Source organism: Pipistrellus kuhlii, unplaced genomic scaffold (genome assembly GCF_014108245.1).
Source record: "Pipistrellus kuhlii isolate mPipKuh1 unplaced genomic scaffold, mPipKuh1.p scaffold_m20_p_24, whole genome shotgun sequence".
NCBI classification, from domain to species: domain Eukaryota; kingdom Metazoa; phylum Chordata; class Mammalia; order Chiroptera; family Vespertilionidae; genus Pipistrellus; species Pipistrellus kuhlii.
Genome location: NW_023425523.1, coordinates 11,708,300 through 11,725,585, shown reverse-complemented (window position 1 = coordinate 11,725,585; position 17,286 = coordinate 11,708,300). Strand labels below are relative to the sequence as shown.

At 40.2% G+C, this 17,286-nt stretch overlaps 1 protein-coding gene and 1 pseudogene across 1 annotated transcript; one reads left to right on the top strand and one right to left on the bottom strand.

Annotated features, from left to right (window-relative positions):
- Positions 1 to 288: 288 nt before the first annotated feature.
- On the top strand, positions 289 to 1,191 carry LOC118727476 (annotated as a pseudogene).
- A 6,103-nt stretch (positions 1,192 to 7,294) lies between these two features.
- Positions 7,295 to 16,282, bottom strand: CTSK (cathepsin K). Its single transcript, XM_036453291.2, has 8 exons — positions 15,986 to 16,282; positions 14,314 to 14,437; positions 13,718 to 13,840; positions 13,478 to 13,633; positions 11,900 to 12,118; positions 9,142 to 9,307; positions 8,772 to 8,877; positions 7,295 to 8,056 (listed from the first exon to the last, which is right to left on the bottom strand). The coding sequence occupies exons 2-8, from the start codon at positions 14,434 to 14,436 to the stop codon at positions 7,957 to 7,959; spliced, it is 993 nt and encodes a 330-aa protein (XP_036309184.1). The 5' UTR covers position 14,437; positions 15,986 to 16,282; the 3' UTR covers positions 7,295 to 7,956.
- Positions 16,283 to 17,286: the final 1,004 nt, after the last annotated feature.

The window sequence follows — 17,286 nt, the reverse complement described above, 5'->3', positions numbered from 1 at the left end:
TAGGAAATGTTCCTGGTTACTTGATCTCCAAGCCTGACTGGCTTCCTGACTTTCCCAGAGATTTTGTGAGCTCCCTACTATTTTTTAAAAATATATTTTTTATTGATTTCAGAGAGTAAAGGAAAGGGAGAGAGAGAGAGAGAAACATCAGTGATGAGAGAGAAATCATCAATCATCTTCTGTTCCTTAGTATTTGTCCAAAAGGTAAAAACTTTATGTCCAGGTTAGACATGCACCTGTGCTATGTGACGGGGCAGTGAGGCGAGCTGTCTGGCCTTTAGCCCTTCATCCTTGGCTAAGGAAATGACCAGCCAGTACAATATTCTCTTCAAATAAGAGCAAGCCCATGTCGTCACTTAGTCAGTGGCCTGGGAGACAAACAAAAAAGAAAACTGAGACAGTGGTCACGGGGTCCCTGGACGACCTGGTGAAAGTCTGGAAATGGTGTGATGAGAGGCTGGACCTGCAGCGCAGTCTGGAGGGACATCAGCTGGGCATGGTTTCTGTGGACATCAGCCACATGCCGCCCATCAATGCATCCAGTTCTCTCAATGCCCACATTTGTCTCTGGGACTTGGAGTGTGGCAAACAGATGAAGTCCATAGATGCAGGATGGGTGGATGCCTAGACTTTGGCCTTTTCTCCTGATTCCCAGTATCTGGCCACAGGAACTCATGTGTGGAAAGTGAACATTTTTGATGTGGAAAGTGGGAAAAAGGGATATTCTTTGGACTATTCATTATTAGCATTGCCTATAATCCTGATGGGAAGTATCATCAATATTTTTGATATTGCAACGGGAAACTGCTGCACATGCTGGAAGACCATGACATGCCTTGACCTTTTCCCCAGATTCCAAGCTCCTCATCACTGCTGCAGATGACGGCTACATCAGGATCTACAATGTACAACACACCAACTGTGGTTGTGTGTTGCGCTCTGAGTGGCCTCGCATCCTAGGTGCTGAACATGGCGTTCTATCCTGACAACACTCATTTTGTTTCCAATTCGTCTAACAGGAGTGCGAAAGTCTGTGACATCGGAACAAAGACTTGTGTTCACACCTTCTTCGACTACCAGGATCAGGTCTGGGGAGTAAAATACAATGGAAATGGCTCAAAAATTGTGTCTATTGGAGATGATCAGTAAATTCACATCTACGATTGCCCAATTTAAATGTCAGTTTTCCACGCTAATGCTGCAGAGAATGTACAGATTGAACATAATATTCCCCATCCTTCTAGCTTGTTTAAAAGATACATTTATTATAGCCAAAACTTAAATTGTGTAGATATGACATAAATATTTTCATGTTTTATTTGGGGAAGGACTTATGTCCACACAAAAATCTGCACTCAGATGTTTATAGCAGATTTATTCATATTTGCTAAAACTTGGAAGCACTGAAGATGTTCTTCAGTGGATGAATGGATAAATAAACTGTGGTACATCCAGATAATGGAATATTATTTGGCACAAAAAAAAAAAAAAAGAGCTGGCAAACCAGCAAAAGACCTGGAGGAACCTTAAATTCACATTACTAAGTGAAAGAAGCCAATCTAAAAAGGCTACATACTATACAAGTCCAAAACAAGGCAAGAAGTTAGGGGAAGGAGGGATGAATAGGCAGAGCACAAAAGATTTTTAGGGCAATGAAACTACTTCATATGATACCATAATGGTAGATATATCTTTATATATCTGTCCAGACACTTGGAATGTACAACACAAAGAGTGAATCCTTGCTGAAACCAGTTTAGCTCAGTGGTAGAGCGTCGGTCTGCGGACTGAAAGGTCCCAGGTTCGATTCCGGTCTAGGGCATGTACATTGGTTGCGGGCACATCCCGGGTTGGGGTTGTGCAGGAGGCAGCTGGTCGATGTTTCTCTCTCATTGATGTTTCTAGCTCTCTATCTCTCTCCCTTCCTCTCTGTAAAAAAATCAATAAAATATATATTTTTTTAAAAAGTGAATCCTAATGTCAACTATGGTCTTTGGGTGATTATGATGTGTCAGTGTAGGTTCATCATTTGTTAACAAATGTGCCACTGTGATGGGGAATGTTGATAATGGGGGAGGCTATGCTTGTGTGGGGGCAGAGGGTATATGGGATATCTCTGAACCTCAATTTTGCTTCGAACCTAAAAGTGTTCTAAAAAAAATAAAATCAATTTTTTAAAAAACATACCACCCTATACTTTACAGCTTCATCTTCACTATTGCTATAACCTAAGGGTTTGACTTTCTACCCTCTCCTATTCAGATTTTGAAACCTAATCTCCAATGTGAAGGTTATTTGGATGTGGTGGCTTTATTGGGACATTAGGTTCCCAGGGTGGAGCCCTCATGAATGGGTTTTTTTCCCCTACAAATGCCCTTATAAAAGAGGCCCCCTTGGCCCTTCTACAGAAAGATAGCCATCTGTGAACCAGGAAGGAGTTCACACCAGGAACTGAATCTGCCAGAGTCATGATTTTGGACTTCCCAACCTCCAGAACTGTGAAAAACAAAGTCTGTTGTTTATAAACCACCTGTTTGTGTTATTTTGTTACAGCAGCTCAAACAGACTAAGCCATCTATACTCACACATAAACCTTATACTCAAAGCAACTAGTTTTCATGTTCCCAGAAAATCCACACTTATCCTCTGCACTTTTTTACTCATTTTATAATTTTAACAGTCCCAGCTAACAAATCTTGGACACCAATTATATGCCAATGAATGTGTATTATTATTATTTTTAATATATTTTTTTAATTAATTTTGTACAGAGAGGAAGGGAGAGCGATAGAAAGCTAGAAACATCGATGAGAGAGTCATCGATCAGCTGCCTCTTGCACACCCCCTACTGGGGATATGCCCGCAACCAAGGTACATGCCCTTGACCAGAATCGAACCCGGGTCCCTTCAGTCCCCAAGCCGACGCTCTATCCATTGAGCCAAACCGGTCTCGGCTGAATGTGTATTATTATTAAAATTTTACAACACTATAAGGTAGGTACAATTCTTATCTTTATTTTATATAAGGAAATTAAAGTTCTGAGAGATTATATAACTTGTTCAAGAGACAGAACTGGTTGCTGACCTGGGATGGAACCATTTTTTTTTTTCTAGTTAAACAATGATTTTATTGCTCAAGTACATAGATTATTTAGGATGGAACCATTTTAAAAGTAGTGTTTTCCCACTGTCTGGAACTTCCTTCCCTCATCTCTGCCTCTTGAAATCCTGTTCAAACTTCATAGCCCATCTCAGAAGATACTTTTTTCAAAAAACCTTTTTTAAATTTCCAACCAGATGTCTTTTTTTTTGTTGTTTTGTTTTTTCAGCTTCTGCATTGCTTTCAGGCACTCTTGTAGCAGACTCAGAGATTCTGGTGAGAGAGAAATCATACCTTAATTTTCTACCTTATATTACAATTATTTATTCTTTGCCATATTAAGTCTACCTGTTAGCCCCCTGAATACTAGAGTTATATATTTCTTACCATCCTTGTATCCTCCAAAGTATTATATATAGTGCAATGATACAATAGACAATAAATACTTGCTGACATGGTTTAAATTATTTCAACAGCCTTCAGTCTATCTTGAAATCTCATCCTGTATATTACAGTCAAATTGTGCATCTAAGGCGTATTACTATTATGCCATTTCCTACAAATGCTTTGTTGCATTCCCCATCATCTGACTCATCCTTGCTCACTGTACTCAATTTAGAACAAATTTTTAACTTTCAACCTCTACTGTAGTCACGCTGGTTTTATGGGGCCCCGGCATTGCATTAACTCCCTTCCATCACAGATTAGGAAATATTTGAATAATGTGGGAAAGGGAAATGAAAGCAGAATAAGGAAACCTAGTGCCTTCCTCGGGTTTTGAAATCATCATCTATTAGCTTCATACACCCCAAAAGTTAGCTGCTTCTAGTCTCTCCAAGGAGCTATCTTATTTAAAGAAAAGGGACTCTGAATTTTAGGATAATATTGATGCTAGTTTAACTCTCTGTTAATTTACCCAAGTGATTAACTTTGTACTGGGAATTTAATACAATTTAATTTTAATTGTGATATGTCACAGTGAGGGCCTCTTTGGGTTCATCTTGTTTTGGATTCTCTGCACTTCCTGGACTTGTATGTCAATTTCTTCCACCAAGTTAGGGAAGTTTTCTGACTTTTTTTCAAATAGGTTTCAATTTCTTGATTTTTCTCTTCTCCTTCCAGCATCCCCATAATGCAAATATTGGTACATTTAAAGTTGCGCCAGAAGCTTTTTTAAAATTTTTGCTGTTCTGACTAGGTGTTTTTTGCTTCCTTATATTCCAAATTGCTAATTTGATTCTCAGTTTCATCTACTCTACTGTGGATTTATTTTTAGTGATATGCTAGGGGAGGAATGGTCACCCTGAGGGCAAAGTCCTACTCTACAATTGTTATTACTAGGCACCCAAGGCTTTTCACCCACATAGAGGGCACACATTCTCAGTTTCATCTACTCTACTGTGGATTCCCTATAAATTATTCTTCATTTCTGACTGGTTCTTTTTTATAATTTTCATGTTCATTTTTATGCTGAAGTTCTCATTAAAACCAGTATTTTGAATTCTGCATCTAGTAGATTGCTTCTCCTCATTTTTGTTTTTTAGAAGGCAGCTATGCTCACTAATATACCACCAACGCGGACTCTCATTTTTATTTTTTAATCTTCACCTGAGGATATTTTTTCCATTTTAAAAAATATATAAATAATGGGAAAGAGGGAGGAGAGGGAGAGAAACATTGACATGAAAGAGACACATCAATTGGTTGCCTCTTGCACGCACCATACTGGGGCCGGAGACCGAACTTGCAAACAACGTACATGCCCTCAATCAGGAATCAAACCCATGACCCTTTGGTCTATAGGCTGACACTCTAACCTAGGGGTGTCGAACTCAATCAGAGAAGGGGCCAAAATCTAAAATCCAGCCTAAATTGTGGGCCGAATGGTTTACTGAACAGTCATAAACTGTCATTGTGATGGAAACGCAGCGGAGTGCAGTGATGACAGCGCGGTGCGGGCCACATTGCAAGGCCTGGCGGGACGGATTTGGCCCGCGGGCCTTGTGTTTGACACATGTGCTCTAACCACTGAGCAAAATTGGCCAGGGTAACTAGTGTCCATTTTGTTTAATTATTTTTTCTGGAGTTTTTTCTGTTCTTTCATTTGGGGCCTCTTTGTCTCCTCATTTTGGCAGTTTCCCTGTACTTGTTTCTATGTATTAGGTAGAGCTACCATATCTCCCAGGCTTGATAGAGTAGGCTAATGTAGTAGGTGTCCTATAGATTCCAGGGGCACAGCCTGCCCATTCATCCAAGCTGGATACTCGAGGTGTGCCCTCTGTGTGGGTGAAAAGCCTTGGGTGCCTAGTAATAACAATTGTAGAGTAGGACTTTGCCCTCAGGGTGACCATTCCTCCCCTAGCATATCACTAAAAATAAACCCAACCACATATAGGAATAGAGTCTATTTGTTGCCCACATGTCCATACAAAAAGAAATTCTAAAAAAATGTTCTTTAGGCAGAAGGGATAAAGTTCCAAATCAAAATAATAGAACTGTATAGATTTGCATGGTGAGGAGTCTGATATTTCTCAAGTTTGTCTTTGGTCCTTTCAAAGCTCAGAAAAAATACATGCTAATTGCTCACCATGTTCTCTCCTGCCTACACATTTGAATATGCTATTCTTTGGGTCTGGAATGCCTTTTCCTAACACCCAATCTACAAGCACATACTCAAGCTTCAGAAAAGTTCAGAAGTCATTTTTCTGTGAAGGACCCTTCTTTGAAAAGAAGCAGAGTATGTGCCGTATTCATCACGTCGACTTTCTTGCATCTTCATTTTGTTCATCTGTTATTTGTCCTTTTCACCACTGCCAGAGGAATATTGTTAAAATACAGATCTGATCATGTCTCTCTCCTACTCAAAAATACCTGATGCCTTCTAAATGCCTGCGTATCTATAAAATAAAGTATGTACTTCCTGGGACATGGGAGGCATTCAAGGCCTTCCATGATTCTTCTCCAGCCTACTTTTCTCACCTCAGCTCTATCATGTATGTCTTTGCATCCTATACTGGAGCCACCCCAGCCCTCACCATTCACACACACAATTCTCGCAGCGCCTTTGTTCACTGAGAACCTTTGGCCTGATATGCCTTCTCTCCTCCCACTCCACTCCCCATCGGTCTTCTCTGCCCATTCGGATCTTCCAAAACTCTTTCTCAATGAAACCTCATCTAAAGTCCCATTAAGAATGAATGACTCAGCCGAGACCGGTTTGGCTCAATGGATAGAGCGTCGGCTTGGGGACTGAAGGGACCCAGGTTCAATTCCGGTCAAGGGCATGTACCTTGGCTGTGGGCATATCCCCAGTAGGGGGTGTGCAAGAGGCAGCTGATCGATGATTCTCTCTCATCTTCGTTTCTAGCTCTCTAGCTCTCCCCCTTCCTCTCTGTAAAAAATCAATAAAATATATTTTAAAAAAAAAGAACGAATGACTCATTTCCAAACTTGCATAATTAGTATTTATTTCATTATGGTTGGTATTATCGATTGTTTGTATGTCCGTCACTAGTCTATAATATTCTTGAAATTCAGACTGTGTCTTACTAATATATTTCATTATCATGTCTTTAAAAAAACTGCATACCACATGGTAATAAATATTTACATATAAAATTAAATGATTTTGCATAGAATAAAATCAGCATTTTCTAAATGTGAATTCTTTCTAGTGGTAAGAATGAGGATTTTGTGAAAAATGGTAAAATCAGTTATGCAGATTTATTACTAGCCTGCTAAATTCTTTTAGAATTAATACTGTTTGGAAACGATTATAAAGAGTTTCAATAAAAAAAATAGTTTCCAATATGCCTGATAGGGGCAGATGGAGAGTGGAGGGGGTCAGTGGGGGGGAAAAACAAACAAAGAGGACAACTGTAATACTTTCAACAATAAAGAAAAAAGTAAAAATAAATAAATGTATTTTTTTTTAAAGTTTCAATTTCCTCTCCTAGTGACAGCATAAGCTTAGGTTCTAGAACTTCAGAGGGCCCTAAGATATTTTTCAAGATCCAAGTATTATGTGCCACTTAATCTGGTCCAGCTAAAATGGAATTAAATATTGAAATCTCATTATACCCATTTAATTCCTGAAATTTAGTACAGTTCTTAATACACAGCACTTAATAGAAGTTGGTTGAAGGAATGAACAATTATTTATGTTACGATCTCTTCAAACAAACTAAGAGCATATCAAGTACAAGAATATGTTTTATTCACCTTTTTGTCTCTAGCACCTAGGACAGTATCCAACACAAAATGAGTTGTTACCAAATAGCTATTTATTAAGTTATAGACAAGATAAATACTAGGTTTACTTAAAAAATGCAAAGAAGGAAAAAGAAAACACATTTCTTGTATCATGTTAACTTGTACCAAAAATTGATAAATAGATTTATGAACTGGGGTGCATAGATATTTCTACCTTGGGATATAAAAGATGTGAACATGGTGATCGAAAAGTCATATCACCTTATTCCCCTAGAGTAGTCAAAGCTAACTAGGCCCTGTGAATGAGAATCTGGCCTATCTAAGATGTCTTAGCTTCTAACTGCACAGCATTAGCCTCAGGACAACACAGCAGGGCAGGCTATGGTCACATCTCTTAGCCTAAGAATGCACACCTGTTAGTGAAATTCCTATTGTGGTCACAGTGAAAAATAAAGGCCTTGGTGGAGAGAAGGAAAGTAGTAGGAGTGTCGCCTGAAGCACAAACAAATGAGGAGACTGAATGGACAATCTCTGTATTACTACATCTGCTTCCAGAAAGGCATACCACTCCCTTCCAAAGTACATCACTTCATTGCACCATCATGGAAGGAATGGACGAGCAGGATAGGGTTGGCTGGCTGAAGTCACATCTTGGGGAAGCTGGCCAGATTGGCAATGCCACAAGCATTGTTCTTATTCCGAGCCATGAGGATATAGCCTTTGTTTCCCCAGTTTTCTCCCCAGCTGTAGAACCAATGGAGAAATATACTTAGTACCCTCATTTATATAATACATTAAAACACTAGGTATTATAATGGCATACAAAATAAATAAGACAGTTTTTACCTTTAAAAAATTTAAAGTCAAGAAATGGAAGGCCTAATACTATAGGTCTTAAAGGTAGGAGAGATTGCTTCTGATCAAGAGGAACAAAAGGACGACGTAAGAGGTAGCATTTGAGCTGAGCCCAAAGGCTGGATAGAGTTGGGGCCTGTGGAAATGGGATGCTAGTGGAGGAGTGTGAAATGAGTAACAGGCAGGAGAGCATGAGACATGTGTTACATACAGTCTTATGACAGAAAAATAGGGTGCCTGACAGGGTGTGATGAGAAGTATGTCTGGTAAGGTAGCTCGAGATCAAGTTGAGCTATTTTTACTACCAAGCTAAATAAAGACTTGGACTCTGTGATCCATCATAGTGGAGGAGACACTGAAGGTTTCTGATTGGGAGAGTGATGTAATCTGATTTGTGCTTTAGGAAGATTAATCTTGAAAACATGAGTCGAAGAGAGGCTGAATTAGTGATTTTAGTGTGGGAATTAAAAACCATAGGGAAAATAAATGAAGCTATGAGAATGGATGAGGTCGCTAAGGAAATAAATGGAGAGAATGGAAGACTGGAGGGCGGGAGGGGGAAAGGAGAGTGGTTGACTGACAAGAGTAGTGTTCCCCTCATTACCTGTTTTTGATTATCCAGTGCTTTTTTCCCTTCTGGACCCCATATCCCACTGCCAAAACTGCATGGTTCAGATTATCACTGTTGCAGTTTTCATCGTAATACACACCTAGGAAACAGTCAATTAAGGTAAAGCTTCCTGTAATCCCAGGGGCGCCCCGTGGGGTCTCCCACTCTCGGTGACCCTTTGTAGCATCCATCCCAGTCAGAAGGGCTTACATCAGAGATGCTCTGTGCCATGGCAGCTGTTAATTTCTCTCTGGCAGACTCAGTCTGAATAGGGAAACGAAGTACTGAAAACGCTCAGTGCCCGCTGAGAAGCTGCCAAGGCCACATCATTCGTTGACTGTGCTCCTCTAGAGCAGCTCCTTACCTTTGCTATAAAACTGAAAGGAGCTCAGGCTTGCATCAATGGCCACTGAGATGGGTCCCACTCGGGCCAATGCCCTCTTCAGGGCTTTCTCGTTCCCCTCCGGGATCTCTTTGTACCCTCTGCACTTAGCTGCCTTGCCTGTTGGATTGTACATACAACTTTCATCCTGCAGGGGAATAAAAAAAATAATAATAAAATAGAAAAAATAGTAGGACAAAGCAACAGGCAATGAATTGGTGAGTAAGAAACTCTTATCAATGTTTTCCTTTATTATTTATTTCATTGATTTTTTTACAGAAAGGAAGAAAGTGGGATAGAGAGTTAGAAACATCAATGAGAGAGAAATGTTGATGAGCTGCCTCCTACACACCCCCTACTGGGGAAGTGCCTGCAGCCAAGGTACATGCCCTTGACTGGAATGGAACCTGGGACCCTTCAGTCCGCAGGCCGACGCTCTATCCACTGAGCCAATCCAGTCAGGGCTCTACCAACGTTTTAATGAACTAACAGGGTCAGTGACCAGTCTCTAGAGAAGTCTGTTCTCTCTCTACTATTTTAGAGCACTGCGAAAAAGTGACTACCTTGCACCATACACAAAAATCATTTTCAAGTGGTTTTAAAATATAAATATAGAAGGAAACACTGTAAAACCTAAAAAACAGGTAAAGAAAGAATTTTTTATTACCTCAGTGTAAAGATTTCTAAAATAAGATTTTTTTTAAAAGCACATTTCACTTTCTGGTTTTATAGTATGTGTGAGCTTGGGAGGGCTACCATTATTGTTTATATTTAGATAATGGATTTTTTTTAGCATTTTATTGCAGCAGACATCATTTCAGATGGTTAGACATGAATGAATAAACTCATTGTTATTGAATTTTTAAAGGAACAAACTACAAAGGAAAAAATTAATAATTTTAATACACTAAAATTAAGAGTGAAAAGACAAACATCAACCTACAATATACGTAATATAAGTATTCAAATATCTTTTTTAAATCCCTAAAAATTAGTAAGAAAGAAAAATAACCAAATTAAAATGGGCAAAAGATATAAACATTCAGTGCACTGAAGAAGAAATGCAGATGCCACATAAACACACTGATGAACATGTGGGACTTTCCATCAAGATGACGGAGTCAGAAGAACTGTGCTCATCTCTTCCCAAGACCACTTCAAAATTCCAACTAAGTCATAGAACCACCACCCATGAGAATCACCTGAAGACTAGATAAACAGAACTCCTGCAACTAAGATATAAAAAAGCCACATCAAGACTGAATGTTGCCGAAACCAGTATGGGTCAGTGGATAGAGCGACGGCCTGCGGACTGAAAGGTCCCAGGTCAAGGGCACGTACCTTGGCTGCAGGCACATCCCCAGTAGGGGGTGTGCAAGAGACAGCTGATCAATGACTCTCATTGATGTTTCTAATTCTCTATCCCTTTCTCCTCCTCTCTGTAAAAAACCAATAAAATATATTTAAAAAAAAAATATATATATATATATATATAAAGACTGAATGTTAACTGTAATTGAAAAATACGTTTTTTAAAAAGATGTAAATCAATGGGATTTTTTATACACTCAATGTGGGAATATAAATTTTCCAAATACTTTGGTAAAATATTTGATATTATCTATCTAGCAAAGTTGAATAACTTAAGACTTAAGATAATTCTTGTATATATATGTAGAAGACATGCCTGGCAATGTTTGCAGCAGATAAACAGATCTGGTAGATAAATGTTGGCTCTGCTACAAAACTAGTGGTATGAATTTGAATATGCTCTTTTACCTCGTGCCAATTTCCTCTTACAAAGTGAGGATACATCTACCTTACAGAGCTGTTGAGATTAAATGAGAAAATGCACCAAGCACATGGCTTAGCACATTGTAGCCATCATTTTCATTACTAAAACTGGTTATCCTGCCGAAGCCGGTTTGGCTCAGTGGTAGAGCGTTGGTCTTCGGACTGAAAGGTCAAGGGCATGTACCTTGGTTGCGGGCACATCCCTGGTACGGGGTGTGCTAGAGGCAGCTAGTCAATGTTTCTCTCTCATCGATGTTTCTAGCTCTCTATCTCTCTCCCTTTCTCTCTGTTAAAAAAAAAAAAATCAATATATTAAAAATAAATAAATAAATAAATAAATAAATAAATAAATAAATGAAACTGGTTATCCCTTCTTCCAAGGCTCCTGTTGCAAAGGCCCCATATTATATTATCAACCCCATGTCTATAAACAGCCCTCAGAATTTCTTCATTTTAGATAATTTCTGCTTTCTATTGCTAAAGAGGCTTATTGGAGGAAGTGAGTTGACCTTTAAAATTACAACAAATATGAAGCGACTTGTTTTTTCTCTCATTTTATATATGTAAACTTACATAATTTGCTTAAATGTTCCCAGAACCCAAAATGAGATTATTCAAAATAAAGCCACATGATTCACGAAATGAGATTTATGATGGGAGTGGGCTTTGAACAGAGGGTTATAGAGACCTTCTCCAAGATCTATGGAATAGCCTACCCCCTATTTCTCCCCACTCCCCTGGGGCACAGCCGCAGATGGGATCTATGGTAGCCTAAGCTCCCCAAATTCTCCCAGAGTGTGAGAATCTTCTTGGCCTCAGTGGACTATTTTCCCAGTAAGAAAGCAGAATAAGGTAACAGAACACAAGATTTCTGGAATTGTTTCCAGTACAAAATGTCATGCCGGGGCAGGAGGATGCATTCCAGAGCTATGCGGGATGGTCTCACCTGTCCCACATACGGGTAGGCGTCTTCGGAGTCAATGCCCCGGTTCTTCTGCACATACTGGAAGGCATTGGTCATGTAGCCCCCTCCGCAGCCATCATTCTCAGACACGCAGTCCACCAGGTTTTGGGGACTCAGATTTAAGAGTTTACCCGTTTTCTTCATGAGTTGACCCTCCAGGGCACCCACAGAGCTAAAAGCCCAACAGGAACCACACTGACCCTGAGAGGCATAACAGAGAAACCATCAGTCATTGTTATCCGCTTTTTGTTTTTTCACCTCTACCTGCCTGATGAAGTTCCAGAGATTTTATAAATTCCAGTATACATGTCCCCTTTGCTATTTCCCTTCATTTAATATTTGTTGCACTGTTCTATTGCTATTATTGCTATTGATATCTTTTGTTACTATTGTTCCATTAGCTAGTATAGCAGAGTACTGACTTTGTAACCACTTAGATAGGTGACCTTGAGTTAAGTTACTAAACCTCTTTTTGCCTCAGTTTCCCTCTCTGTAAAATGTGGATGATAAACGTGCTAGCGATCATTAGTGTTTCTTAAGATAGGTGGTAGATTTTTCTTTCTTATATTTTTATTATTATTTTTTGGTCCTTACCTAAGGATATGTTTTTTATTGATTCGAGAGAGAGGAGGAGGGAGATGAAGAGGGAGAGGGAGAGGGAGAGAAACATCGATGTGAGAAACATCCATTGGCTGCCTCCCATATGCCCCAACAGAGGATCAAGCTTGCACGCAACCTGGGCATGTGCCCTGACTGATAATCAAACGTGTGAGCTTTCAGTACATGGGACAACACTTCAACCAACTGAGCCACACTGGCCAGGGCTTTCTTTCTATTTTTTAAGATTGAGGATTTCTTGAGGTCACGGGTGTGTCTTAGTCATCTTGAATCTCTACTCCCTAGGACATATCTGGTTAAGTCTTGGGGGGAAAAATGTATTCGTTGCATGAATGTTAAATCAGTTGTTCATCTGTTGACACATAAAATCAATGTTGGTTAGGTTGTGGGAAAACTGGCATTCTCATGCTGATAAGAATGTAAGATAGTAAAACCTTTTTGGAAAGGATCTATTCATTTTAATTTGAGGATTTACTTTGCATGAATATTTGTATATGGATACAAAAATATATGCACATGGTGCTTACAATATTTGTAAAAAGGAAAACACAGAAACAACCTAAAGCCCGGTCCAGTGTTGCTCAATGGTTAAAGTTGGCCTGCACACCAAAAGGTTGAGGATTTGATTCCTGGTCAAGGGCATGTATCTGGGTTGCAGGTTTGATCCCTGCCTGGGGGTTGGGGCATTGTAAGGGAGGTAACCAATTGATGTCTCTTCCACATCATCATCTTTCTTTCCTCCTCTCTTCTCCCCTTCTACTCTCTCTAAAAATCAATAGAAAAAATATCCAAAAAAACTGAAAAGTTCAAAAATAGATGAGTTAAATGATAGACTAATTCCTCACCCCTTTCCTAATGCCCTTGTATCTTAAGAACAAAGAAACAGCAAAAGGAAGAGGTCATGCCAGCTTACATACCCATTCCCAGGAGACAGAAGGGTACCTGATTTTTGACAGGAGTAACATATCCCTTCTTTCGATAATCAATGGAGTCTGGGGCTTTGCCTTCCCAGTCTGGGATATAGAGGGTATCATTACTGCGAGAATGGGATGGAGGTACTCTGAGTCCAGTCATCTTCTGAACCACCTCTTCACTGGTCTGGGACAAAGAAAAGAGAGGCCAGGCGTAATCAGGAAACTAAGGCAAACAGGACAGGCAGGACAAGAGCTGCGGCTCACTCACCATGTCCCCCAAGTGGTTCATTGCCAGTTCATATGTATGGACACCAAGAGAGGCCTCAAGGTTATGGATGGAAATATGCTTCAGGTTTTTTTCCCAAATTAAACGCCGAGAGATTTCATCCACCTAAATAGAGCATCGTCAGTACTGGCATAGACTGGGTTTTGTGTGCAAAGTTACATATGTAATATTATGGAGCTATGTAGGAGAAAAGATAAAAATTTACAATAATAGAGTATACAATCTAATTTGGGAAATGATCATGGAATTATTAAGAACATGCAAGAAGAAGTATATAAGCATAGTCAAATAATAGAATGCAAAGATCCGGAGATGTACAGAAAAGTTGCTTATGGATTAACAGCATTAATCTGAGAAGTCTTCCCAAAAGAAAAATATAAAGAAGAGTAAGGATAGGACTTGATGGTTCTACTTGTTGGTGACTTGAGGAGTAGGAATAAAAACTCTATGTTAACAGCTGGGGAACAAGGACAGGTTTGCTTGGTTAGAGTGGTTCAAATATTGGATAGGAATCTGGAACCTGGGTCTGGAAATCCCACTTAGCCCTCCCCCCATGCTCCCCCCAGGTCCCTGGGCACCTTGCTGTTATACTGCTTCTTGTAGGTCGTCTTCCATAGCTCCCACTGGGTGTCCAGTATCTCCTCAGGGTATAGAGCAAAGCTCACCATGGGCAGCAGCAGTAGAACCTTGAGCTCCCACATCCTGAGGAACGGGATAATTAGGGACAACTCTTGTATTTGCCAAGGAAGTCTAGCCTGGCTTAGGAGGAAATACCTGGAGCCATCTTCCCAAACAGGTGGTTCTCAACCTTTGGCAGTCACAGACTCCTTTGAGAAGCTAGTAAAAATTTGCAAGCCACTATATAATCCCTCGCACCAGAAAAAATGCATGCACACACAATAATTCTGGGGTGTTGACGAGCCTGAAGTTGAGAACGTCTTCCTATTGACTATGAGGCAAAGGAAAATTGGGCTTCATGAAGACAGAAAAACAACTGAAGGTGATGTCCATGTGATAAACCTGATAGTCAGGAGGAGTCTTGGTTTGGATGGAGTGCAGATACTTCTGGTGCTAAGTATTTTGACCTAGGGAAATTCCATACACACACACACACACACACACACACACACACACACAACTTGCACTGACAACCTAAACAGGGTAGAAAATGGACTATCAGCATGGGCTCAGCACCTGTCTCCCATATCCCCAGCAGACTTGGAAAAGACAAGACGGACAAGGTTACATATAAAAGCAGGGCGGATGATGGTGGTTGAATAATACAAAAAAGGGAAGATTGCCCGTTTCATTTTGCTTCCTGGTCATTGCTTTAAGGCATTCTTCCTTTCTGTGCCTAAGTTCTGATATTTTTCCAGACCTTGCTAGGAGAGGACAAGGGAAAAGTTGACAGTATTTTCTATTCGCCAACTATGAGAGAATATTTTATTGTCTCCTTAGTCTTAAGCATTTCTTCTTTCTCTTTCTGCTCCCTTCTCCGGCAGGAAACTGTCCTAATTTCAACCAGCTGCTCTGGGCAGGAAGGTTTGTTGTTTTTCTTTCTTTTTTTTTTTTTCTGACAACGAAAACCTCTGTGACTGCCTCATAAGACAAATAGCCTCAGAACCAAAGTCTGTTAAAAGAATGTAAGACAGTAAAGCAATGTTCTATGACCAAATATACAGCTTTCCCTAGTTTGCTCTAGCTTTACTCCTTGCAGTGGCTTAATTACATGTCCTCCATTTTAAGAACAATTTACAGTCTGTAGCAAGTCACACAGCTTGCATTAAATTTTGAATTTATAGTCCATTTTTATGTAATCTCTGCAAACTGGCTGCTTTGGGATGTCTCAAGGTAGCAAGTACTGAGCTGCCACTCCCTGCACCACTCCACTCCCACTCCCGCTATGTTAACCCTTTTGGTACCACTCCCCTCCCGCTATGTTTACCCTTTTGGTCTCTTGGGCCAAAACAGAAAATCCCAGAGGCTACTCTAAGTGAAGGATGGGTAAAGGATTCCTGTATTTTTGCTTTTACTAACAACCATGTATACATACAAGTCACAGAAGTAATCCTAAAGATTTCCAGGCAGATTTTATTTGGCCAGGAAATGACCTAAGAAGGCTATCATTGTTTTCTTGCACAGAGCCTACAAAGTTCATTTTGATCCCCAAGTCACTAACATCCCTAAAACCCCTAAAATGTAGAACTGGCAGGAATGAAAAACCAAGAGCTAGGAAGTTGAAAATATTACCTGCTGATGGGAATCTGTTCTCTGGGCTCGTTACTTCAGGGAAGTGTCGATAATGTGGGCGGATGCCTAGGATTGCTGGATTTATTCCATCAGAATTGCGGAAGTCAGCTCCAGCTGTTGGCTGGAAAATTTGGACAGGGGAGGGAGGCGGAGATAGAAATGCTGAGAAGGGGAATTAGGGAGGAGAGAAGCAGGCATCGAATTTGCAGTGTTTCTGTATGCCTGTGGAGTGAGCCAGGGTGGAGAGCTGCTTTTACATCAAGGGCAGACAACAATAGACCCAATACACAGTACTCAAGTCAGGGCTTATCTTCTCTCAGTAGAGGGATCTATTCCTGATCTCTCCCACTTTTTAAAAGTTTCTTTTCCATTTTTTCCCCATTTTTTATTATATTGGAGGATTATCTTTTCCTGTTACCCATCTCTCCAACTTTAAACTTTGTTTTTAAATTTGTGTCTGAGGTGAAGGAATAAAAACAAAAGGTTTAAAGGGTATATGAGAAGCCATAGGCTTCAAAATCATTTGTATTTTATAAGCTTGTTGGTAACTGTTGTCACCGCTTCTATGCACAGGAATAGCTCTCCTAGCCTGATACACTTGTGCTGAGGAAGAATATGCCCAAAGTCCAGATGAAACCAGTTCTAAAAGTAGCAAAAATCAGAATTCTTAGAAATTTATGACAGCACATGAATCAATGCCATGGCACTGACAAACTCACATGTGACTTATTCGTTGCTAAACTCTGATGGTGGGATGGCTGGTGAACATTATCTGTCTCAATTACTAACATCCCTAACCGAGGTCCAGTCATATGAGCTTCTCCACATACTTCCCCCAATATCCAGGCATGTGACAGGTCATGAGCCACACTCCCAAACTCCATATTCTTCCATAAATGGGTGTGGGGGAAGAGGAAAAGAGGGTCCTTGGAACGGAACAGAAAGGATAATACATGGAATCTGGATCTAGTGTCTGGTGGATTACATAGACTCTCAAGCACACAGGCTTATGCCTATGCGTTTTAAGATTTGCTCATGAACTTAGAGGAAAACCAGGTCCAGATCTGAATAGTTTAAACTTCCCTGCCCTTAATTCCTTTTCTTCCAGAAGAGGTGGAGATGCTGAAAGAAGAAATCCAGATGTGCCCAACTCGTCTCCAGTCCCAATTCTCCCCTCTCACAGGACTTTGGCATTCCCCAACCCTACCCATGGTCAGCTGTCCCTAACTGCACTCAGAATGAGTCAGGATCAGGAGGACAACCAAGGAATACTGAGTGATCAGAGCCCTATGATTTCCCAT

Bases quoted from the DNA above. Each gene is read 5' to 3' on its own strand.
- CTSK (XM_036453291.2), bottom strand. From the start codon at position 14,436: ATGTGGGAGCTCAAGGTTCTACTGCTGCTGCCCATGGTGAGCTTTGCT. The intron at 13,634-13,717 runs GTGAGTGAGCCG...TCTTTGTCCCAG, and splicing joins TGAACCACTTGGGGGACATG to ACCAGTGAAGAGGTGGTTCA. The intron at 8,057-8,771 runs GTAATGAGGGGA...TTGGTTCTACAG, and splicing joins CACTGGATAATCAAAAACAG to CTGGGGAGAAAACTGGGGAA.